The sequence below is a fragment of the Mustela putorius genome, unplaced genomic scaffold (genome assembly GCF_011764305.1).
Source record: "Mustela putorius furo isolate JIRA1106 unplaced genomic scaffold, ASM1176430v1.1 tig00003896_pilon_pilon_pilon, whole genome shotgun sequence".
Classification (NCBI taxonomy): Eukaryota; Metazoa; Chordata; class Mammalia; order Carnivora; family Mustelidae; genus Mustela; species Mustela putorius.
The window spans coordinates 13,017,787-13,043,195 of NW_025422045.1; the positions used below are offsets into that span (position 1 = coordinate 13,017,787).

At 40.2% G+C, this 25,409-nt stretch overlaps 2 protein-coding genes across 7 annotated transcripts in view; both read left to right on the top strand.

The window, feature by feature from the left end:
- The window catches only part of CHD8 (chromodomain helicase DNA binding protein 8), a 62,285-nt gene extending 60,444 nt beyond the window's left edge, over positions 1 to 1,841 (top strand). For all 6 annotated transcript variants that reach the window (XM_013059458.2, XM_013059462.2, XM_004758570.3 and 3 more), the window contains one exon: positions 860 to 1,841. In XM_013059458.2, the coding sequence (XP_012914912.2) occupies positions 860 to 1,429 (570 nt within the window). In that variant the 3' untranslated portion in view covers positions 1,430 to 1,841. The remainder of the gene's footprint in view (positions 1 to 859) is intronic.
- Positions 1,842 to 2,936: 1,095 nt separating this feature from the next.
- SUPT16H (SPT16 homolog, facilitates chromatin remodeling subunit) overlaps positions 2,937 to 25,409 on the top strand; it is a 40,084-nt gene continuing 17,611 nt past the window's right edge. The window contains exons 1-7 of the mRNA XM_004758576.3: positions 2,937 to 3,128; positions 18,951 to 19,043; positions 20,210 to 20,380; positions 21,666 to 21,818; positions 22,399 to 22,545; positions 23,655 to 23,806; positions 24,646 to 24,818. Of these exons, the coding sequence (XP_004758633.1) occupies positions 3,063 to 3,128; positions 18,951 to 19,043; positions 20,210 to 20,380; positions 21,666 to 21,818; positions 22,399 to 22,545; positions 23,655 to 23,806; positions 24,646 to 24,818 (955 nt within the window). The 5' untranslated portion in view covers positions 2,937 to 3,062. The remainder of the gene's footprint in view (positions 3,129 to 18,950; positions 19,044 to 20,209; positions 20,381 to 21,665; positions 21,819 to 22,398; positions 22,546 to 23,654; positions 23,807 to 24,645; positions 24,819 to 25,409) is intronic.

The following is a 25,409-nucleotide window of genomic DNA, read 5'->3' on the forward strand; positions in this document are numbered from 1 at the left end:
TACAGTAATAAGTTCCAGCTTCGGTATACTTAGTCAAAATTTATAGCCAGAATATTCAGAGGTGCGTGGGTGGCTCAGCCCAATTAATGCCTGACTTTTGATTTTAGCTCAAGTATTGATCTCAGAGTCATGAGTTTGAGCCCTGTGTTGGGCTCACACTGGGTGTGGGGTCTCCTTGAGATTCTCTCTCTATCTCTCTCTCCCCCCGTCCCTTCCTGCCCGCTTGAATTCTCTCTCTTTCTCTCTAAAAAATAAAAATAAAAAAATTTACAGACAGAACATTTAGAAGCTTAAAAACAACAGATATATATATTTTTTTTTAATCAATGTGAAAAACACTTAAGTTTCGTGAGGAGCTACCCACAATCTTTTTGTTGTTCTAGACATCCAGAAAGAAGTCTTAACCTGACTTGTCTTTAGTTTACCACAATCTGCTGTGCTGTAATAGTTTTGTAAATGTCAATATAGTTGTGTTGTGCTTCATATGGTAAGATCATGTGAACAACCTGCCATCAGTAAAGTATACTGTGCAAATACTGATTCATTCACTGGCTTGCCCAATCTCCTTGTTAACAAAGGTAAGCATCTGTGAAATGGCTGGATGGAGTAAAGGTACAATGTAGTCATGGAAAAAAGCAAAACTCTGGTTCACATAAATGTCAGTATCAATCTCCATTTTAGCTTTAGCTGGAATGTTTCCAGCAGTAAAATCCAGTATTTCCTCTTCCTGTTGACTATGCTTGCTTTGCTTATCCTAAAGATATTCAGTGGAAAAGCACTTGCAAGCTAGGATTCTATTGTCTTCTAGTTTGCTTTTTTCCTTTCTTTGTTTTTACTATCTTCTGCTCCTTCCTCCTAGGGTCACCATGCTGAAACTGTGTTCAACCGGGTTTTGCCAGGGCCTATTGCACCAGACAGCAGCAAGAAGCGGGCCCGCAGAATGCGACCAGACCTTTCAAAGATGATGGCCCTGATGCAGGGCGGAGGCACTGGGGCCCTGTCTCTGCATAATACCTTCCAACACAGCAGTAGTGGCCTGCAGTCTGTGTCATCCCTGGGTCACAGCAGTGCCACTTCTGCATCTTTGCCTTTTATGCCGTTTGTGATGGGTGGTGCAGCATCATCCCCCCATGTAGACTCCAGCACCATGCTTCATCACCACCACCACCACCACCCCCACCCCCACCATCACCACCATCACCATCCAGGCCTGAGAGCCCCTGGCTACCCTTCTTCACCAGCCACTACCACCTCTGGTACTGCCTTGAGGTTGCCACCACTGCAACCTGAGGAAGACGAGGACGATGAGGATGAAGATGATGATGATGATTTATCTCAGGGCTATGATAGCTCAGAAAGGGACTTCTCACTCATTGATGATCCTATGATGCCAGCCAACTCAGACTCAAGCGAAGATGCTGATGACTGAAGCCCCAGCATGGTCCCCATTGCTTGGGTGGCTGCTGTATTTTCAATTACTCTGGCCCTTGGACTATGGAAAAGTGGGAGGGGCAGGGGAGATGTGGGGAGACCCAGGACTCCAGGAGGTGAAAAGGAAGAAAAAAACTTGTACCTGATTGCTTCCAAATTTGAGAGGATTGGGTGGGCAGGGGGAACTCCTAAAATAATACATGACCACTTCCTCATTTCTGGGGAAGGAAAGGAGACTAGAGCAGCTGATGTGCTCACCCCTCCCTAAACCCCTCCATTAACCACAGACTATGTAGCGCTGGCCCTAGCCTCTGGCAGAGCCTGTTCCTGGCCGAACTGTGGATACAGCTGGAGGGTCAGGAACTGTTACCTTCCTTCCCCTTGGCATTAATAAATTTAAGTTAATCCTTTTCCACTCTTCCCTTGTTCTATATTTGCTAAAACCCAATATAAAGGTTAATTTTGAATTTATAATGGGTAATTTCAATACTACTTTCCTAAAGCTCATTATTGTAAATGCAGTTACCTTGGATAGGACAGACAAGTCATCTGTACTCCCATTAAAGGATATATAAGTGTAGTCGATCCAGCTTGCTAAAGGCAAGGGAATTGTTTAAGAGGACGCAAATGTTCCAGATTCAAACTCCCAAGTTCTCGGAAGAAATGAGAAGGAAGAATTTCTTCAAGGAACCATGTACATTTTGTTTGGAATTAACCGCAATAACGGTACTTTGGGGTAGCCATAAGAATGTTATCAGTTAATGAACTTTGGCAAGGGGAGAAACTGGAAGGAACAGTGTCAAGAATTGGACGGGGGCCGGGGCTGGGGGCGGTGGGAAGGGAGTGATGGGCAGACTGGGTTGTGTGAAGCCCTTCAAGCCATTTGTTTCCTAAGACTCCTCCCCTGCCATCCCAGCGCTCAGATGAAGCCTGGGCATTTTATTTCCCTTTCTGAGGCAAATAGTTTTGTGGACTTTTTCTCCCTGGTTAGTGCTCGTTCTGTTCTCGCCACCAAATCCTTCTAGTCCTGGAGCAGCAGCAGCTTTTGCTTTCCTACCATGTAGAAGCGGAATGCACCCGAAGTTCCCACTCCAATCCCACGTCAGATCCCGCTCTTTCCGCTACCCTCTCAATTGTCGGTGGGTGGGGCCGTAGCAGCGGCGCGCGGCGGCTTGTGTGGGGCGGGGCAGGCAAGGCAGGCAAGGCAGGCCTCCCGCCTCCTTCACAGTGCCCAGCTGCCGCCTCGGCCTGAAATCCGAGCTCCTGGAAACCGCAGTAAGGCTGAGAGTAGGGGGTGGGCGGAGCGTCACGTGACGACGTCTCCTCGCGTGCGGCTGTTGCTAAGTTGACAAGAAAACCCCGCGAAAATCTAGACCCTTTTTGTGTTGCACATTTTGTTGATTTCCCCCACTGTCTTTCTTCCTTTTGAACCCTTAACCTCCCGAGAGAGGTTTAAAAAAACAAAACAAAAATCCCCCAGGCGCTGTCGGGACCCGGAAGCGGAAAGGGCATCTTTGAGGTCGATACTTCCGGGTCACTGGGAGAGTGCGGGATTCCGGGGCCGAGAGCGGGTGGCGGATCCGGGACCTCGCGTGATTCTCGGAACCCGAGTAGGAGCGGCGGCTGTGGCTATGGCTGTGACTCTGGACAAAGACGCTTATTACCGGCGAGTGAAGAGACTGTACAGCAATTGGCGGGTGAGATAGATCCCGTAATTTTCCCTAGGGAGCCCCCCTCTGCCATCCCATAATAACCCCATTTCTCGGCGCCCTTTTTTCCTTTTCCGTCGGGAATTCCCGGGTCCAGTGTCGCGCCTCTTTAGTTGCTGCAGGACCATTCACCGCAGGCCGCCCCCAGCGCCGCCCCGGAACAGGGAATCCCCCGCAAACACTGCCCTGCGGCCACCACCATCTTCCCCGCGTGCTGGCCCCCGTCATGCATAACAGCCTCCTCTCACAGTCTCTTCCCGCCCCAGAAGAGGCATCATCCTTCCCTCCCACTCTGTGATCACGTCTTGCCGCCCTCCTCCTGCAGTGTTAATACACACCCACGCACTCGCTCTGTCCTTCCAGAATCGGAGTACTGCGCCCCAGGTCCCGCCAGAATTACAACCTCCTTCGTAAAGGGTGGATGGAGGGGCTGGTAGGATGTGAATCGGGCTTTCCGTATTTATCATTTGCGGGGCTTGTGCTGGAGTTTAAAAAAAAAAAAAAACAACTGATCACGCGCAACCGTCTCATGTTCTAGGCCCTGACGTGGTTAGCACAGAAACCTAATGCTGAAAACCTGCAAGCTTTAGTAATGCAAAAACGATGTGATGCCTAAAACCTGGTTAGTTTTCCTCCTCGGTAGAGTATTCAGGGCACGTGTTGAGAAAAAGAGCTGTTGCAGTCCAGTAGTTTAAAGATAGGGTAATCTTGCCGCTTGAAAGACGTCCACGGTTAAAATTTATTTTTACGATAGTAGTTTATCAGTTCATATATTTGATTGCCTCCTGTGGTGTAGGCTGTGCTGTCTAGCTTAAGTCTGGCCTCTGAACTCTGTCATCCAGGGAAACTAAAACTAATAAAGACTTATAAAACCTGAAAAACGTTCTGACAAAAATGATTAGTTCTGATTTCAGCATTGTAAATTGCCTTTCAAAGAGACTCTCTACTGAAAACCAAGCTATTAAAGTTGGTGAGTTCCCTGCCATTCATATTAAAGGTTCATGTGTCTGTTTCATCTTTTGAAGATAAATGCATTAGATGACTGAAAATAAAATTGATTCTTTGTTGCATTTTATGAAAAGGAAAAATAAGGACTTTATACAGATAAATACTGAGGATAATTTTTTTTTTAAAGATTTTATTTATTTATTTGACAGAGAGAGATCACAGGTGGGTAGAGAGGCTGGCAGAGAGAGAGAGAGAGAGGGAAGCAGGCTCCCCGCCGAGCAGAGAGCCCGATGTGGGACTCGATCCCAGGACCCTGAGATCACGACCTGAGCCGAAGTCAGCGGCTTAACCCACTGAGCCACCCAGGCGCCCCTGAGGATAAGTTTTAATTTAAAAAATTTTGTACTGGTTAATTTCTAACGAATTTCAGTTTCTTTCCCTGTTCCATTTTTACATTTTTTTTCCTGTTCCATTTTTACATTTTAACATAATCCACATTAGAAAAATTCTTTCTAAAAGCTGCATTATTTTCTAGAGGTTAATAAGTACAAATGTACACTAATCAGAAGCCCTCTCTTCCACCCCCAGGCCCTGAAATCATGCATCTTTGATGTGGAGGTTGTTTCTACTTATGGTGATTCAGTTAATCAGGTTATTCTTCATCTTCTCTAGACCATTCACAAAAGCTGAGATTAATTTAGAGCTCAGAGTTCCCTTACATGATAGATAAATACAAAACATGAGACTAGGAAACACTTGAGGGCTGAAGACAGTTTAGCAAAATTAATATAAAATGACAGTCTTTAAATTCAGGGAAGTTAAATTATTGGCCCTAATTTTTTGTTTCTCAAAAATCATTAAAATTTATCTGGGCCCTCTTAAATCATTTGTTAGATGATAATGGTGTTTGAGTTATGAGCAAGATTCATATAAAATGGAAAATTTGTGGCTAATTATTACAAAATATTATTTGAGGAAACTTTCTGCTTTCTTGTAACTGTAAATTTTAATAACTATGCCCAGAGCCCACCTGTAGAATTTCTTTCTGCATGCACAGCTTTTCCAGGTTACAGTACTTCTGTTCTGATCTGCTTAAGTGTAGATCATGGTTGTCTAGGGTATGAGGTAAATTCTGTTTGCTTATTCTTTGTGCTGTAGCAGAAAGTGGAATATATAGGTGCATAATACGGTTATTTTTTACACTTTCTCCTTTTTTAATAGAAAACTAGCGTTGAGATAAGGGAATAACTTGAAGTTAGCTGTATAAGTTCCAAGCTTTGCATTGTTATACCCGTCTTCAAAGAACTATCCATTATGACAAAAATTCACAAACTAGAGAATTAGTTGGGTGCCATATCTACTTTTTAGTTTTAGATACCTTCAAGCATAAGGTTTTCAGAACTGTGTGGTTGTGTGGTAGCTCCAACTCTCTTCAGCCTCACAGGGCAGAAGAAAATAAAAAAATTAGCCTTGTTTTGTTTTTTAAGTAAGAACAGGAATTAATGTGACTCCTATCTCACTTATCTGCAGATTGAGTTTGGGTTAGATACATATTGTGAGGCTATTGCAAGTACTTTACCTTTTTTTTTTTTAAAGATTTTATGTATTTGAGTGAGGGCACATGGGCATGAGTGAGGGGAGAGGGAGAGACAGAATTTCAGACTCCATGCCCTGGGCAGACCCTGTCTCCTGGCTTAGTCTCACAACCTTGAGATCATTACCCGATCCAAAATAAAGTCAGACACTTAACTGAATGAGCCACCTAGGCGTCCCAGTAAGATACTACTTCTTAATTAACAATTTTCATAACTTATGTCCTAAAAGTAGTTGTAGCATCACATACTTCTGTTTGAATAGAAATTTTAAAACATCAATGAGAAATAGTGTCATTCGAGAGATGAGAAAAAAAGGCTCAGTCAAAAATCAGGAGATCTCGGGTTGCCTGGGTGGCTCAGTTGGTTAAGCAGCTGCCTTTGGCTCAGGTCATATGATCCCAGTGTCCTGGGATCGAGTCCCACATCGGGCTCCTAGCTTGACAGGAAGCCTGCTTCTCCCTCTGTCTCTGCCTGCCATTCTGTCTGCCTGTGCTTGCTCGTGCCGTCTCTCTCTCCCTCTCTTTCTCTGACAGATAAATAAATAAAATAAAATAAAAATAAATCAGGAGATCTCTGTAGTGACCAGAAATTATTACTGTCTTATGACTATGCCTGGATCTTTGAGTCTGGTCCAGTCCTGCCTCTTATTTTTTAAATTAGAACTGCTGCAAGCAGAAAGGATTTGTGGTGCACCTGTCCATTCTGTTAGAAAACTCCAGGTGGTAGTAGTAGGTCATGAGAGTGTGCTATGGGCTTCTCTGGCCTCTTAACTGGTTCTTATTCAGGGCTCTCAGCCTTCTCAGCATTGTCATCATTTTTAACCAGGCATTATGATTAGTACGAGGTGATGATTAGTATGATTAGTATGATTATGATTAGTATGATTATGATTAGTATGAGGTGAAGGAGGTTAGTCACTGTTCTGCAGTTTCAGGTTTTTTGGCTTTTTTTTTAAGATTTCTTTTTTCTTTTTTTTTCTTTTCTTTTTTCTTTTTTTTTTTAGTTTGACAGCACAAGCACGGGGAGGGGTAGAGAGAGAGGGAGAAGCAGACTCTCGGCTGAGAGGTGGGGCTCCATCCCAGCACCCCAGGATCATGACCTGAGCAGATGCCTAACTGACTGAGCCACCCAGATGCCCCAAGTTCCAGCTTTTTGAGAACCAGTGGAAGCAATATCCAGGCATATCCATTTGAGACCTACCTCTTGGTGCATCTTGCTATGAGTAAACCTCGGCTTTGGTCATTTGTCTTTTATCCCAAAAGAATTCTGTGAACTGTCAGAATTTGCAGCTGTTTTGAAAAGGAATGGCTGATCCAGTGCATTCATTCATGTGTCTGTATGCCACCGGTCAGAATTGAAATGGTGGGTGGCTCTTACCCTAAAAAGTTTGTGCCCATGGAGAAAACTGTATGCTGTAGTGTCAGTCCTTCTCTCAGTTACCGGTTTCTGACTCAGCTGTTTTTGTCATGGACAAGTTTCATGTTCTGGATTGCTCTCCAAAGCTAGGCAGTTACTGTCTGTGGCTGAGGAAGTTTCTTTAAAATACAGGCAGTACCCAGACTACTTTGAGCAAAGGTAATGGGTTACTTCTACCCATCTCCATTCTTCATGGCTCTTTTATCTTGAGGTAGAGACAGGTTTAAGCAATGCACTGGTCTCTCGACTTCAGGAAGAGAAGGGCTAAATGGAAGTAAATGCCTGGGCAGGTTGGGATTCATTTATTCTTGCATGCTCAACTTTTATAGTCTACTCTGGCTACCCACTTTCTTATTTTCATTTTTTATCCCTGTATACCATCACACTTAGTCTAACTTCTCTTCTTTCTTAATACTTTCTAAATCTCTTCCTCACACATGGATATGAAAAACTTCCAACATACAGAAAAGTGAAAGAATTTTATAGTGAACACCTGTGTACCCACCACCTAGGTTAACAATTAACATTTTATTATACTTGCTTTATCACATAACCACCCCCTTGATAAGTTTTTTTCACAACTTTTATTAAAATCGGTAGTCAGGGGGCACCTGGGTGGCTTAGTGGGTTCAGCCTCTGCCTTCAGCTCAGATTATGATTTCAGGGTCCTGGGATCGAGCCCCGCATAGAGCCTGCTTCCCCCCCTCTCTCTGCCTGCCTCTCTGCCTACTTGTGATCTCCCTGTCTCTGTGTCAAATAAATAAAATCTTAAAAAAAAAAAAAAATCAGGGGGCACCTGGGTGGCTCAGTGGGTTAAGCCTCTGCCTTCTGCCCAGGTCTGGTCTCAGGGTCCTGGGATCAAGCCCCACATCGGGCTCTCTACTCAGCAGGGAACCTGCTTCCCCCTCTCTCTCTGCCTGCCTCTCTGCCTACGTGTGATCTCTCTCTCTCTTTGTCAAATAAAGAAATAAAATCTTTAAAAAAAATTTTAAAAAACCAGTAGTCCATTTACATTTTTATGCTCATGTAGATGAAGTTAATAGAGTATAATTTCCTTTTCTCTACAGTTTTTCATTTTTCCTGATGCTAATGATTGCCAAATTTTTTCTCCTTTTTTAAATATCCCTAGCCCCAATTTTTCCTGCAGTTCTTTCATAATGTTACCTATTTTTTGTTTTAAAATTCTCACACTTGTCAGGTGTTTTATTCTGTGGTTTTTCTTTTTTTTAAAGATTTTATTTATTTATTTGACCGATCACAAGTAGGCAGAGAGAGAGAAGGGGAAGCAGCCTCCCCACTGAGCAGAGAGCCCGATGTGGGGCTCAGTCCCATGACTCTGAGATCATGACCTAAGCCAAAGGCAGAGGCCTAACCCACTGAGCCACCCAGGTGTCCCTAATTCTGTGTTTTTTTAACCACCAACACCATTCCCCTCCTGCAGCCTTACATCATATTGTTCTGTCTGTGCAGGTTGTACTCCAGGCCCATTGAACTTGGGATTTTCCAAGGTTGGGTCCACTATGTCTTACAACCCTTATTTTGATTTGTTTTTTCTTTGTTAAAGTATTTCCTCTAAGAGCTTCTTGAGAATATATGTTTCCTGAGCTGTTGTGTGTCTTAAAAAGTTTTACTGTCTTCACTTTTGATTAGGAATATAGCTCAGTGAGAATAAAATTCAAGGTTGATAATCTCAGAATTCAGCTCAGAATTTTGAAGCTATTGTTTGTCAGTCTTCAGACTTTTTTCAGTATTGTTTTTCAGAAGGCAGATGGATCTCTTTCCTGTTCCAATGTATATGGCCTGTTCTCTCTGAAACATTTAGAATCATCTCTTCATCCCTTGGGTTTTGAAATGCCTTGGTAGGAGTCTTTTTTTCCCCCTCCCTCCTTGCATTGAGTTGGGAAGTAGGGGGCCCATTTAGTCTCAGGACTCAGTGCCCTTCAATGGTAGAATTGTTCATTGTTGGTTACTTTCTTTTCTCCATTTCCTCAGTGGTCTCATTCTTTCCCCTGAAATTCCCATTCAGGAGGTTTAGGTCTCTTGGCTTGAGTTTGTTCATTATTTTTCGGTTTTATTTCCTATTTCTTTATCTTCCATTTGCAGTATTGTTTCTTAACTTTATTTTCCCACTTTCTGTTGAATTTTTAAAATTTTTTTCAGCTATTTTTAATTTCTAGGAGTTCTTTCACGTCTTTTTTTGTTGTTGTTGTTGTTTCATGGATGTGCTGTATTTATTTATTTTATAGGAGGTATTTTAATTTTTATCTTCTGTCCTCTGTCCTCTCTGTTTCCTCTGAGTTTCCTTGCTTTCTCTCTTACGTGTTGGAGACTTCACGGAAACCAAAATAAGGCTTGGCTACTCATCTGTATTAAGAATAAGACTATAACTGGGGCGCCTGGGTGGCTGAGTTGTTAAGCATCTGCCTTTGGCTCAGGTCATGATCCTGCAGTGATTGAACCCCACATCTGAGCTCACTGCCCAGTGGGGAGCCTGCTTCTCCCTTTCCCATTGCCTGCTGCTCCTCCTGCGCGTGCAAGTGCTCTCTGTCTGTGTGACAAGTATGTAAATAAGATCTTACCAAAAAAAAAAAAATCATAACAAACTTTTGGCAGCTCTGTATGAATGGGGCCTCTCAACTAGTTAGGGGTGACTGTAGAGTGAATAGGCTTGCTTATTCCATGGAGAACTCCCAAATGTCAGTATCTGAAGTGTTCTCTCTGAATTCAGTGAGGATGTATAAGAAAAATCCTCTCAATTCTTTTATTTGGGACATTTGTTCCCAATTATGATCATTCAAAATACAGACTTTCATTTAATTCTCTAAAAATTAGTACTTGCCTTCTCCTGGACCTAATATTTGAGTCTGTAGACCTTTTCTTTTTCCCCCAAAGATTTTATTTATTTATTTGATAGAGATCTCAAGTAGGGGGACAGGCAGGCAGAGAGAGAGAGACAGGGGAGGAGGAAGCAGGCTCCCCACTGAGCAGAGAGCCTGATGCGGGGCTCAATCCCAGGACCCTGGGACCATGACCTGAGCCGAAGGCAGAGGCTTTAACCCATGGGACACCCAGGTGCCCCAAATCTGTAGACTTTTTGAGCCCATTTTTGTAGAGGCATTAGGTGTTGTCTCAGGACTTCCAAGAATCCTGGGTGGAGGTTAAGTAGATTGGGGTATTGTCCTTTTGTTAAGCTTACTGACCAGACTTTCTGTAGTCCTGAACTCATCCAAGTACAGTGTACCCTGTTCCCTTTCCCTGATCCTTGGTGCCTCCTAAGTTCTGAGCTCACTGGGGCTCTTTGAGATATGCGTATCTACTGATACCTTACCAGTGAGAATGCTTGTCAGGCATTCTTGGGGTGTCATTACCACAGCTCTGCTTAGTCAGTTCCCACTCTTTGTCCTCTTTTCATCTTCCAAAAAACTGTTGATCTCTTTAAACCTAAATGTATTCAAAAAGGATACTTTCCATCACTATGATTGAAAATACTGTCACTTTCCAAAAATAAAAAGTAGATGTTAAAAAATAAAGATAATGTAAGTGCAACAGCATTACTAAATTGTAGCAGGTGTTAAGGACTAGCATTAAAAATATAATCTTTTTAAAGAAAATTTTATTTTTTAAGTTTTTAATTTTAATTCCTGTATAGTTAACATACAGTTATTATCTTAGTTTCAGATGTATAATCTAGTGACTCAGTTCTTCTCTATGTTAACTCTGCTCTTCTAGGTAAGTGCACTCTTCATCCTCATCAACTATTTTACCCATCCCCCAGCCACCTCCCCTCTGGTAACTGTCAGTTTGTTCTCTATAGTTAAGAGTCTAGGGGAGGGACACCTGGGTGGCTCAGTTGGTTAGGCAGCTGCCTTTGGCTCAGGTCATGATCCCATTGGCCTGGGATGGAGTCCCACATCGGGCTCCTTGCTCAGCGATGAGCTTGCTTCTCCCTCTGCCTCTGCCTGCCACTCTGTCTGCCTGTGCTCTCTCTCTCTCTCTGACAAATAAATAAATAAAATCTTAAAAAAAAAAAAAAAAAGAGAGTCTAGGGGAGCCTGGGTGGCTTAGTCGGTTAAGCAGCTGCCTTTGGCTCAAGTCGTGATCTCAGAGTCTTGGTTCCCTTCTCTGCTTCTCCCTCTCCCACTCCTCCTGCTTGTGCTTTCTAACTTTCTCTCTGCCAAGGAAATATATAAAATCTTAAAAAAACAATAAAAGAATCTGGGGCTCCTGGGAGGCTCAGTTGGTTGGGCAGCTGCCTTTGGTTCAGGTCATGATCCTGGAGTCCTGGAATTGAGTCCTGCATCAGGCTCCCTGCTTAGTGGGGAGTCTCTTTCTCTTTCTGACCTTCTTCCCTCTTGTGTTCTCTCTCTCTCTCTCATTCTGTCTCTCAAATGAATAAATAAAATCTTAAAAGAGAGGTTTTTTTTTTTTTTAAGTCTGTATCTGGATTTGTCTTTTTCCTTTGTTTGCTTGTTTTGTTTCTCACATACCATATACCAGTGAAATCGTGTGGTATTTGTCTTTCTCTGACTTATTTCACTTAGCATTATACTCTCTGGCTCTGTACATGTCATTGCAAATGGCAAGATTTCATTCTTTTTTTTTTTTTTAACAGCTGAATAATATTCTATTGTGTGCATATACACACACACACACACACAAACACCTGCATCTTCTTTATCCATTCATCTATTGATGGACACTTGGGCTGCTTCCATAATTTGGTTATTCTGTATAATGCAGTAAACATAGGGGTGCATATATTCTTTCAAATAAGTGTTTTTGTATTTTGGGGAGGAGGTAGACACCCAGTGGCACAATTACTGAATCATAGGGTATAGTTCTATTTTTAAACTTTTTGAGGAACTCCATACTGTTTTCCACAGTGGCTGCACCAGTTTGCATTCCCACCAGCAGTGTTCCTTTTTCTCCACATCTGCCAACACTGCTTGTCTCTTGTAATTTTGATTTTAGTCATTATGACAGGTGTGAGATGATAACTCATTGTAGTTTTGGTTTGTATTTCCCTTATGATCAGTGATGTGGAACATCTTTTCATGTGTCTGTTGGCCATCTGTATGTTTAGAAAAATGTTCGTTCATCTGTCCTTTTTTACTCAGATTATTTGTTTTGTGTGTTGAGTTGAGTAAGTTCTTTATACATTTTGGATATTAACACTATACAGATACATCATTTGTAATTATCTTCTTAAACAGGTAGGGTCTTGATATGATCAAGTAGATTTAAAGAGAAAAATAGGTAACTTTTTTTGCTAGGTAATTGAATATTTAAAGCCACATCTTTGATCACTTAAAATCATCTCCTATATGAGTTGTACACACTTTCAGAAAGTCTGTTCTGCTGCTGTACTAATGCAGTTGACAGCTAATTTTTGACACCAGTAACTGTAGTGGTGTGGTATGCAGTAAAATTTTTAACGAATAGCCTTTTGGTCTATATTTGGTCTATTATTTGTATAATAATGATGACAGATACATAGTAGCAGCTGTGACCTAAACACTGTTCAAAGCACTTTGTATTTTGTTTTTAATATTTATATATTAAATATATAAATAAATAGATAAACAAATATTTATATATAAATATAATAATTTATATTTCTGTTAGCTCATTTAATTCTGACAGCAATATTTATGATTGAGGAGAGTGGAACATAGAGAGGTTAGGTCACAGTAAGTGGTGGAATCAGGTATTCAAACCCAGGCAGTGTGTTTTCAGAGTGAGCCCTTACCAGTAGGCATTAGTGTATCTCTAAATATAGTAGGCAGACCTTGATACCTATTGCTTGCAGTTGCTGAAGAAATTTCTGTTAAATTTAAGAAGTCACCAATACTAACATCTTACCTGAGAAGTTTGTCAAATGACCCTGTGTCTCTTTATAGATAAAAATCAGAAGCCTTCCAGAGGGATTCATTTTTATCTCTAGGATTCTAATGAAATCCTCATCTGATTTGTTAACTGAAAGAGATAGAGATGGTAGGAAAAGTATAACTCTATCTGATACTCTATAAATGTGTGCTAATAGAAACTATTTTACCTTTAATATGTATATTTTAATTAGGTTTTCAGCACTTTTTAAAAAGTCTAAATCATCGTGAGTGTGAGGACTGCTAGTATATTTGTGTGGGAGTTTTAAGTGTGCTAGGTGTTGATTGGGATTTTGAATATGGTCATGCCTACTGCATGTCAGGTTTTATTGTGAGGGTTACAGGTAATAAATAAATGCAAGTCACATAAAAAAAAGTGGCTGCTCAGTAAATACTATTATTCCCACCTGAAACACTCATTTCAGCAAGGCTTGGCTGTCAAGTGTACCAAACAGACTGGAAGGTGGCAGAATTTGGAGACAGAAAGTGTTTGGTGGATGTTGAGAATCTGTGCAAGATGATTCGTCTAGAAAGGGGAGCACAGGGATCACAAGTCCAGATTCGACAAGGGCTCAAGTCTGAGTTCTGAAGATCAGCCCAAGCAGTAGAGATCAGGTAGGAATCTGGGACCATTTCGGAGCAGCACAGGGTTAAGAGCCAGCTTCCTCCAGTAGCCAGGCTGGCAGTTGGAGTTGGACATAGGACTGTTAGCCTTGTAGCATTTTTCTTCTTTTTCCTTTTTTCAGCTACCCCACTCCACTCTAATATTCCAGGCGTAATTTTTTTTTTTTAAGATTTTATTTATTTGACAGAGCAAGAGAGCACAAGCAGCGGAGGGAGAAGAAGCAGGCTCCCGGGCTCCATCCCAGGACCCTGGGATCATGACTTGAGACAAAGGCAGATGCTTAACCAACTGAGCTGCCCAAGCGCCCCTCCAGACATAATTTAATCTGGAAACATATTATATATATAAAAATATTTTACAATAGTATGTGTTATGTTACTTCAGGTAACTGACGCAAGTTTTATAAGCAAATAACTTAAAGTCTCCCATAGTTTCAGAAGACTATTTTCAGATGTGATCTATATTAAAGCATTTGTAATCACAAGGTTTGAAATATGAAACTGTATCCCAGATTTTGCTAAGATACTTGGTTTTATTATAATCCTTTTCATTGTTTCACATTTTGAGAAAATTTTTCTCTGAATTCTTTATCTTTAAATATCTAAAATCTCCTGTTACTATATTTCTTTCCTGGGTTAGAGCTCACTGGTTTTGTGAAGAATCAATCAGGAGCTTTGATGAAATGGTCAGAGCAGCAGGGTTTCAAGAGAAATTAGGATTCATCCTCTCACCTTTGTGATAGGCAGTGGAAAACTAGGCATTTTATTTGGATTGAAATCCTTGGGATGGTTGAGTTTGTTTCTGCATCTGCTTGAAAAAGCTGAATATGTGGGCCCTTTTTCTCTCCCTATTTTCAGTTTTATTGAGATCCCTTTGGATGATTTACCCATACTGTTAGTGATTAAGTTACATGATTACATTCTTTATATACTTTTAAGAAATGTATTACTGTGTATTTTCAATTTTTATACATGTTAATACCTTTTTCTTTGTAGAAAAATTTTGACTAGACAAAGACTTCAAGTAAAAAAATACAATAGACTTTTGTCTAATTTCAATGGTATTTTTTGCAGACAGATACTGGAGAGGGGTTTACATCTGTATCTAGAAGCCATAAGCATTAAATATAGGCAAGTGCCTGTTGCTAATTTTGGGAGATTATCAAGGTAGTGGTAATATTTTTGCCACAGAAATCTATATTTATTGAAGAATTGGTGCATACGTAGCAAAAATTGAGAAGAGAGAATGTTTAAGGCAAAGAGTAGTGTTAATGTGCTATGGCACAGGAATCAATATAGCATAGTGGTTCTCAGACTCTGATAGCAGAACCCTTAGATTCTTAAATTATTCATTACCCCAAAGATCCTTTCTTTGTATTGGTTGCATCAAATATAGAGAGAAAATCTGGCCTCATACATATGTGAAGCTGGAAGGGGGGGATATATATATATTTTTTTCCCTCTTTGGAAGTAATGCTTTATTTATTTTTTAAATTTTTTATTTTTTATAAACATATGTTTTTATCCCCAGGGGTACAGGTCTGTGAATCGCCAGGTATACACACTTCACAGCACTCACCAAAGCACATACCCTCCCCAATGTCCATAACTCCACCCCCCTTCTCCCAACCCCCCTCCCCCCAGCAACCCTCAGTTTGTTTTGTGAGATTAAGAGTCACTTATGGTTTGTCTCCCTCCCAATCCCATCTTGTTTCATTGATTCTTCTCCTACCCACTTAAGCCCCCATGTTGCATCACCACTTCCTCATATCAGGGAGATCATATGATAGTTGTCTTTTCTCTGCTTATTTCGCTAAGCATGATACGCTTTAGTTCCATCCATGTTGTCGCAAATGGCAAGATTTCATTTCTTTTGATGGCTGCATAGTATTCCATTGTGTATATATACCACATCTTCTTGATCCATTCATGTGTTGATGGACATCTAGGTTCTTTCCATAGTTTGGCTGTTGTGGACATTGCTGCTATAAACATTCGGGTGCACGTGCCCCTTTGGATCACTACGTTTGTATCTTTAGGGTAAGGGGGGGCGATATTTTAATAATCTTTTTAGATAATTATGAATATACTTTGTTACTACATTAAAACTTGAGAAGTGGTAATCTTTCAAAAATTAATTGTAATTTAAAATTTGAAACCACAACATTAACACTTTTTATACTCAGGTTATTGTACCTTTAATCCTTTACCCATGGATGACTTTTTTTTTTTTTAAGATTTTAATTATTTATCTGACAGGGATCACAAGTAGGCAGAGAGGCAGGCAGAGAGAGGGGGTAGCGGGCTCACCACTGAGCAGAGAGCCGAGCAGAGAGCCCAATGTGGGGCTTGATCCCAGGACCCGGAGAGCATGACCTGAGCCTGAAGGCAGAGGCTCAACCCACTGAGCCACCCAGGCGTCCCTGCCATGGATGACTTTGTGACATCATGCATTGGTTCTCTCAGTTGTGCAGATCTTCTAAATGTTACACATTTCATTATATGGTATCAAAGAATCATGTTTGTTAATATCACCACTAATTTTACCAGGAAAGTTTTAAGTAGGGAAGCTAAGTTCACAGTGGCAAGTCAACTATTTCAGAATTCTAATTTTTGCTTGAAAACTAAAATATTTATCATTGACTACATAAGACATCATTTATGTTCCTTGAAACAGCAGGCTCACTTCATTAATTTTCAAGAAAATGTATGCTGGATACCCATGTCTGCTTAAATGGCTCCCTCAACTTGTTATTCAGATAATTGTAAAATTTTCCTTAAGACAACCATTGTACTTCAGTTTACAGATAGAAGTGTTTTGTGTGTATTTCCCATTTCTTTTTTTTTTTTTTTAAAGATTTTATTTATTTATTTGACAGAGAGAAATCACAAGTAGATGGAGAGGCAGGCAGAGAGAGAGAGAGAGAGAGAGAAGCAGGCTCCCTGCTGAGCAGAGAGCCCGATGCGGGACTCGATCCCAGGACCCTGAGATCATGACCTGAGCCGAAGGCAGCGGCTTAACCCACTGAGCCACCCAGGCGCCCCTATTTCCCATTTCTTTACACAATATTGGAAAGACGTGCTCAAGGGTTGGGATTTCTTTTTTTTTTTTTTTTTTTTTTTAGGGTTGGGATTTCTTACTATTAATCATTTTTGTTGCATCAAGGACATTCTTAGAGAAACTGCCCTTCCCCCCCTTTCCATGAGTGTGCAGTAGTGAATAATTATTTTGGTTCCACTGCCTTGATTCATGCTAAGGCAGTAGGTTAACTACCATTGCTTTTGCATCATCAATGAGAACTAATGATAAAACTTTACCAACCTGAAAGAAAATACCTTCTCACTGAGAATCAGTGAGGGAATGCCTACAATTTCTCTGTGGTAATTTCTTTGTCTTAAGTATTTTGTTATGGTAGAGAAATTGAACAGAAACCTCAATTGGCATTATATTTGGATTCTTACTGGCAACCAGAAGCCTTGACGTGTGAAGAGTCTTAGTAGATGTCTCTCTTGACTTTATAGGGGAAGTTAGAGATTTGACCTTCTAGCCCATTATTACCAGTCTTTCAGTCTTGTAGAGCTATTGAAGAGTAGCTAATGGTTGGAGAAGTCACACTTCTCAATTTCAAAACTGGTTATAAAGCTGCAGTAATCAAAATAACATGCTATTAGTGTAAGGATAGGCACATAGATCATGGAATAGAATTGAGAATCCAGAAACAAATATCTACATTTGTATCACTTGATTTTTTTTTTTTTTTAGATTTATGTATGTATTAAAGAGAAAGAGAGTGTATGCAAGTGGGGCAGTAGAGGGAGAGAGAGAACCTCAAGCAGACTCCTTGCTGAGTATGGGGGCCCAACTTAGGACTTGATTTCCTTGGTTTCCTTGATTTCCTGACCCTGGGATCTTGACCTGAGCCAAAACGAAGACTTTCAAGTGACTGAGCCATCTGCATGCCCCAGTATCATTTGCTTTTTCAGAATACATAATTTGGTTTTTGATTGGGACAGATCAATGGGGGAAAGAACAGTCTTTTCAAACTGGATATCCCTATGCAAAAAAATGAACTTAGGCTCCTTCCCCACACCATTCAAAAAATTTAACTCAAAATTAACCATGAGATCTAAATATCAGAGCTAAAACTATAAAACTTATGGAAATACAGGTAAATCTTTGGATTGTCCTTGGATTAGACAAAGCCTTCTTAGGTGTGAGATGAAAAAGCACAAGAAAATAATTTGGACTCCTTCAAAATTAAAAATGTTTGTGTTTCTAAGGACACCAGCATTATGAAAGTGAAAAGAACCCCCTGAATGGGAAAAATTTGCAAGTCCTGTCTGACAAGAAACTTATGTCTGGGTATAAAAGGAACTCTTACAAGTTAATAATAAAGCAGTAATTCATTTATAGAATGGGCAAAGAATCTGAATAGGCACTTAAAGGTAGGCAAATGGTCTAATCATGTGAAAAAGTGCCCAGCATCATTAGCTGTCAGGGAAATGCAAATAAAAACTACAGTGAGTTCCTACTTCGCACCCAATGGATGGCTCTGATTAAAAAAGTCAACAAATATTGGTCATAATATGGAGAATTTGGAACCCTGATAGATTGCTGTTGAGAATATAAAGTGGTACACTTTGGAAAATAGTCTGGTTAAACTGTTAACCTCAAAAAGTTAAACATATGACCTAGCATTTCACTAGATACATACTCAGGTATGTCTACACAGAAGTACATGAGTGTTGATAGCACCATTATTCGTAATAGCTAAAAAAGGGCAACAGCCCAGATGTCCAGCAGTTGATGATTAGATACTGTGTGGTAGATCCATAGGGTAGTTTGTTACTCGGTGAGAGAAAGGACAAAGTACTGTTACCTGCTACAACATGGGTGAACCCTGACAGCATGTCAAGTGAAAGAAGCCAGACACAAAGCCTATGTATATGAAATGTCCAGGATGGACAAATCTGTGGAAACAGATTAGATTAATGGTTGTCTGGGAGGAGATGTATAGTAAATTGCTTGTGGGTTTCTTTTTGGGGAGATGAAAATGTTCTAAAATTAGATTGTGATGGTTTCGTAATCTGAGTACACTAAAACCATTGAACAGCATCCTTTAAATGGATGAATTGTATTGTGTATGAATTTTATTTCAATAAAACTCTTTAATAGAGTAACTAATGACTGCCAAGCGGACATGTACCTTAAAGTTGGCATTTCTGTTAAGAAAAAATTACATATATGTATACATATATCCTGAGTAAATACTTGAGGTCTGTATTCCAGTTTTACAAGGATAGAAAGAAAATGACCAAATTACTTACTCTTTGCTTTCCAGAAAGGAGAAGATGAATATGCCAACGTTGATGCCATTGTTGTATCAGTGGGTGTTGATGAAGAAATTGTTTATGCCAAATCAACTGCCTTACAGGTAAGGGATTTATGGCAGTCTTAGCCCTGAGAGTCACTGAATCATTGACAGCACTGTTCAGTGTGGTGGTCATTAGCCACATTAAAAGTTTAATTCCTCAATCCCAAGTCATAAGTACTCAGTATTGAGTGGACCAAAAAAAACAAAAAACACATTCTTAAATAAAAAGAAACAACTATACTTTTAAAAAGGAACATAAAAGCATACTGGAGAGTGCATAGAACATAAAGAAAGAAGTCTATAAATTGGGATTTAACAAAAAAAAAATCTGACAATGAATTAAGCAAAAACAGTTCTCTTTTATTTTTTTAAAGATTTTATTTCACAGAGAGAGAAGGAGGGAGCATGAGTGGGGAGAGGGGCAGAGAGAGAGGAAGAGGCATATTCCACGCTGAGAGTAGATCTGGACACATGGCTAGATCTGAGGACCCTGAGATCGTGATTTTAGCTGAAGTCAGACACCTAACTGACTGAGCCTCCCAGGCAGCCCAGTTCTTTTCTCTTTTCATTAGTCTTCAGGGACTCAAGGTTTTTCAGGTCTTTACTCTGCCATACACAGAGTCCATACCGTGGTTCTAAATTTGCTAACAGAAAGAATGCAGAAAGGGAAAAAAATGAAGACCTCCTTCCCTTTATAATGAGACTTGCTTGAAGTCCCACAGAATACTCCTACTTAAAACGTATTGGCCAGAACTTAATGGCCATACTTAGCTGCAAGAAAGGATGGGAAATAGTCTTCATGCAGTCTTGTGCCCAGCTGACAATCCTGTCTTTCTGAGGAGAAGAAATGAATAATTGGTAGGTAACTAGCAGTCTTTGGGGGAGCTAGAATGTGCAGTTCCCTGATTTGCTACTTTGTCCCTTCTTTTATGCATTTCTGTCTTACTAAACAACAGTATAGTTCCTATAAACACAAATTATCCAGATGCACTGATGGTCTTTATTATGGACTATTTCAAACATCAAAGTCAATAAAATAATATATTGGACTCCCATGTACCCATTTTCCAATAAATTGCCAGCTCTTGGCCAGTTTCATTTGTATCCACATCTACATTATTTTGAAGCTAATTCCAGACACCTTATTTTATAAATGTTTCTGAATACGTACATTAATTTTTTTAAATCTATAAATACTGTTAATCACATGTTATCTTTTCCTGTAGACATGGCTCTTTGGTTATGAACTAACTGATACCATCATGGTTTTCTGTGATGACAAAATCATCTTTATGGCCAGCAAGAAGAAAGTGGAGTTTTTAAAACAGATTGCCAACACTAAGGGCAATGAGAATGCTAATGGAGCCCCTGCCATCACACTGCTGATACGGGAAAAGGTCAGAACCAATAAAGGATGTGTCCTAAATGTGAAAGAATGTTTAAAAGTGATGAACAGAAATGCCCTCTAGGAATTTAAAAGAACACAGAGGGAGATTTTAGCTGACTGTGGTTGTAATTACAAAATTCTGTCGCATCTTTGTTGTGTTTGTTAGGAGAAAAAAAGGTTCAGTAACCTTGTCAGTTCTGCAGCAAAACATGCAGGCTGTGAGAGTCTGTTGAACGCTCACGTTATCTGTCCTTTCTCAAGGACACTGTTAGCTTGTTTGTTTTCACCTTAGTACCTTCATTAGAATAAGTAACTTTTTTTTAAGTAATCACTTTTGTTTTCATCTTAGTACCTTCATTAAAATAAGTAACATCTTTTTCAGTAATCACTGCCTCCAGTGTGGGGCTGGAGCTCACAGCCCTGAGATTGTCACGTGCTGTACTGACTCTGCCAGCTGGGTGCCCGTAGATTAAATAACTTTAAATAATCCTTAAGGAAACTGAGATATACCTCCTTTTCAGTTTTTATCACATGTGATTTATTTGTTTTAAGGTCTGTCTGAGAGAGCATGTAAGCATGCATACAGGCACCCGTGTGTGTGTGTGTGTGTGTGTGTGTGTGTGTGCGCTGTGGTAGGGGAGGGGCAGAGGGAGCATGAGAGAGAGTCTTAAGCAGACTCTGAGCTGAGTGCAGAGCCTGACGCCCAACTCAATCTCATGACCCAGAGCATTACCTGAGCCAAAACCAAGGGACAGATGCTTAACCAATTGTGCCACCCAGGTGCCCCACATGTGATCTTTTTTGTCATACTTCCTGTCTGGCATTTTTTCTCAGAATATTGTTCATCTTGTGTTTTAGCTATTCATGAAGAAAAAGAATAGTCTTTTTTTAGAAGATTTTATTAGAGAGAGAGAGCACATGCACGACAGCGGGGAGGAACGGGCAAAGGGAGAAGCAGACTTCCTGCAGAGCAGGGAGTATAATGCGGGACTTTATCCTGGGACTTCAGGATCATGACCTGAGCCGAAGGCACTCCTAACTAACTGAGCCACCCCGGGGCCCAGAAAAAGAACAGTCTTATCAACTTACGTGGCACTTCAGTATGTAAAAATATCCAAAGAAATTTTGTGTTAACTTTTAGTGTGTTATAGTCTGTCCTAAGAAGTAGATGGGGCATGAGAAGAGAATTTATTCTTTCTGTGGTTCCAGATATTTGTCTCTGCCTATTCCTAGTAGAACATAGATATCTAATTCTAAAACTAATTAACTCTTTTTTTTCTTTGTGGCACTGATAGAATGAAAGCAATAAGAGCAGCTTTGACAAAATGATTGAAGCCATTAAAGAAAGCAAGAATGGCAAGAAGATTGGAGTGTTCAGCAAAGACAAATTCCCTGGAGAGTTCATGAAGAACTGGAATGACTGCCTCAACAAAGAGGGCTTTGACAAAGTAAGAATACTCCCGGAAACAAGCAAATTGGGAATTGGGAAGACCAAAAGTGTGACAGGCTTCCATAACATTAGTACAAAGTATTTGTTTTGGGAAAACTGTATTCCTTCACATTTCTATTTTTCATTCTGTTTGGCTGAGCAGTAAGCCAATTTGACTTTTCAGTCAGGAGTGAGACATTGGGAAGATAGTTCAGCTATTTCAGAGAGAAGCAGGAAAATCTTTTATCTAGAAAATATATTTTTTTCCTCCCTGTTGTCCTGCCTATTTTCCTTCTTCAGCCTTTATAGAATCCTTTAGAGAGGAGCGTTTACATTTACATTTAAATGATTCATTAATGTAGTACCTATTAGAGTACACACTATGACCTGGTAAAGAGCTATTTTAAATGTTTATTCAGTCCAGAAAGAGTATTTCAGTATTTTGTAAATTACTGATGAGTAAGTGATTTTTGAATAAATTATGAATAAATAATATTTGCTAAATAACCAGATATCTTCAATGATGATATTCAGATTGGGAGAGATGCGTTTCTTTAGCAATTCTCTATTTACATGTTAGAAACTCTTACACTTTGCAGATAGATATCAGTGCAGTTGTGGCCTATACCATTGCTGTAAAGGAGGATGGGGAGCTCAACCTAATGAAGAAAGCAGCTAGCATCACCTCTGAGGTCTTCAACAAATTCTTCAAGGAACGAGTCATGGAGATAGTTGATGCAGATGAGGTAAATGGAGAGGGGCAAGTCTTTACTGTTTTCATGAAGGAGAAGTAAGTCCCTACTGTGCAGTGCTTTTTGGTGCATGTTCAGCTGCCTTTGAAATTAGGCCTTTGGTACATAAATTGGTGGTGTGTAATTGTGCCAGCTCTTTTCTTTTCTTTCCTTTTTTTTTCTTTTAAAGATTTTATTTATTTATTTGACAGAAACAGTGAGAGAGGGAACACAAGCAGAGGGAGTGGGAGAGGGAGAAGCAGGCTCAATTCCAGGACCCTAGGATCATGACCTGAGCCAAAGGCAGGCACTTAACACCTGAGCCACCCAGGCGCCCCTCTTTCTCAGTTCTCTCCTGTCCTTTCTCTGTCTCTCCTCTCTCCTTCCTTCCTTTCAGATCTCTTTATTTGAGAGAGTGTGACCGTTCACGTGCACCTATGTATGCAGTGGGGGAGGGGCAGAGGGAGAGAGGGAATCCCAAGCAGTCTCTCCGCTGAGCGGGAAGCCTTTTGCAGGGCTCAGTCTCAACTGGAGATCTGACCTGAGCTGAAACCAAGAGTTGAACACTCAACTGAGCCACCTAGGCGCCCTGCCAGCTCTCTTTCAAAGTAATGGTAAACCTACACTATAGCTTCTTGAGGTTATTCATTATTTTATTTGAGAATTCTTCGTATGGCTGTGAATTTCACATACTGTGTCAAAATCAGCTTTGCAGGCATACCACTGTGTTATCTCACAAGTAAACCATTTCATAAGACTTTTTTAGCATCCTGAGTGATATTAAGATATATGTTGTCTTCAGACAATAATATCCACAAACCCAAAACTGTTAGCCACTTTTTGATGACTGTTTTATTTTTTTTAATTTTATTTTATTTTTAAAGATTTTATTTATTTATTTGACAGAGAGAGATCACAAGTAGGCAGAGAGGCAGGCAGAGAGAGAGAGAGAGAGAGAGAGGAGGAAGCAGGCTCCCTGCTGAGCAGAGAGCCCGATGCGGGACTCGATCCCAGGACCCTGAGATCATGACCTGAGCCGAAGGCAGAGGCTTAACCCACTGAGCCACCCAGGCGCCCATTGATGACTGTTTTAAATACTGTTTTATTTCTGGGCATTCTTACAGAAAGTTCGACACAGCAAACTGGCTGAATCTGTGGAAAAGGCCATTGAAGAGAAAAAATACCTAGCTGGGGCAGACCCTTCTACGGTGGAAATGTGTTACCCTCCTATCATTCAAAGTGGTGGCAACTATAATCTCAAGTTCAGTGTGGTGAGGTAAGTGTGAGAACTTCAAAATATTACAACCAGAGTATTTCAGCTTCTAGCCTGTTTTTTTTCTTGGACTCATTCTGGAATTCAGAAAAGTGGAAAGAGACAGAATAACCATTAGTCTGCCTTCTACATTATTCTCTGCATTTTTTTTTTCTTTTTTATGGTTTTATTTTTAAGTAATCTCTGTACTCAGTGTGGGGCTCAAACTCAAAATCGGAGGATTTTAAGAGTCACACACTCCACAGACTGAGCCAGCCAGGCGTCCTTACTTACTTCTATTTTATTTCACATTGGTACTCATTTCTTACTTGAGCTTTGATTTTGTTTTTCCAGATGATTAAAAATACCAAGAAAAAATGCAAATCATGTTGAGAAAAACCATTAGGATGTTATTAGATATGCCATAATGTAATTCTTCTAATTTTTAAAAATATTGTGGGGAATGCTGTTTTTCCTGGTCAGGCTGAAGGGACTAATTCATAATGAATACTATATTTCATAGTGGCTGGTGGATAAGTGATGCCTTACCCCTGTACTGTTAAACTGTGATGGTAGATTTTGGTATATTCTTTGTCTCTTTAGGGTACCACAACTCACATTCTCTCTGAATTTTTATCCTGCGTTTTGGTCACCAATTTTACTCCCCTATAACCTGTTTTGTTTATTTAAAAAAAAGGAAAAAAAAGTTTAGGTCCTTCTTGCTTCAGCTTTGGGATTAGGTCCTTCTTGCTTCAGCTTTGGGATATAGCAGGAAAAGGTAGTGATTACAGGTGTTGTATGGCAGGAGTACTAAGGACTTGGCTAGTGTTCATAATGAAATGCTTTCTTCCTTTGGTCTCTAGTGACAAGAATCACATGCATTTTGGGGCCATCACTTGTGCCATGGGTATTCGCTTCAAATCTTACTGCTCCAACCTTGTTCGCACTTTGATGGTTGACCCTTCTCAGGAAGTTCAAGAAAATTACAATTTTTTGCTCCAACTTCAAGAGGAACTGCTAAAGGAATTAAGACATGGTGAGGTGCCTTAGAAAAGAAGGTTTGGGAATGATGTAACAAAAATGTTTCTAGTGTTTATGTGCATTTCTGTCCCTGAGGCTCTTGTACTAAAAATAGAATCAGATTTTACCAACCTTGAACCATGCTACCATTCCATTCTTAAGTCTTTTAGGCATGAGTAGTTACATTGGTTTTAATTGGTGTTTACAAAAAACTTCTGTGACTGGTTGGGCCTCTGTGTCCAGATCCTCTTAAAATACCTTGGCCTATTACTTTCCTTTAGAAGGTTTTGAGAACTAATACCTCTGCAACAGAATGTATATTGCTAATTCTACATCAAATGGATACAAGGATTGTAGTCTCAGAACTAATAGCAGCTCTGCTAAGCAAGCAATTGTCGACCTCAAAAGGCAGCAGAGTGCTTGACACCGCACCTCTTTTGTTAGCTAACTGGGACTTTATGTGTTCCACCTTTAAGCTACTTCGTAAGCCCACCTCATCTCTTCTAGACACTCTTCCTCATGATCTCAAATCAATCTTGAGAAATCCTTTTGGAAATCATAGTCACATGTAGCTTGGTGAGGATAAAGACCCCTTTGAGGCTACCGT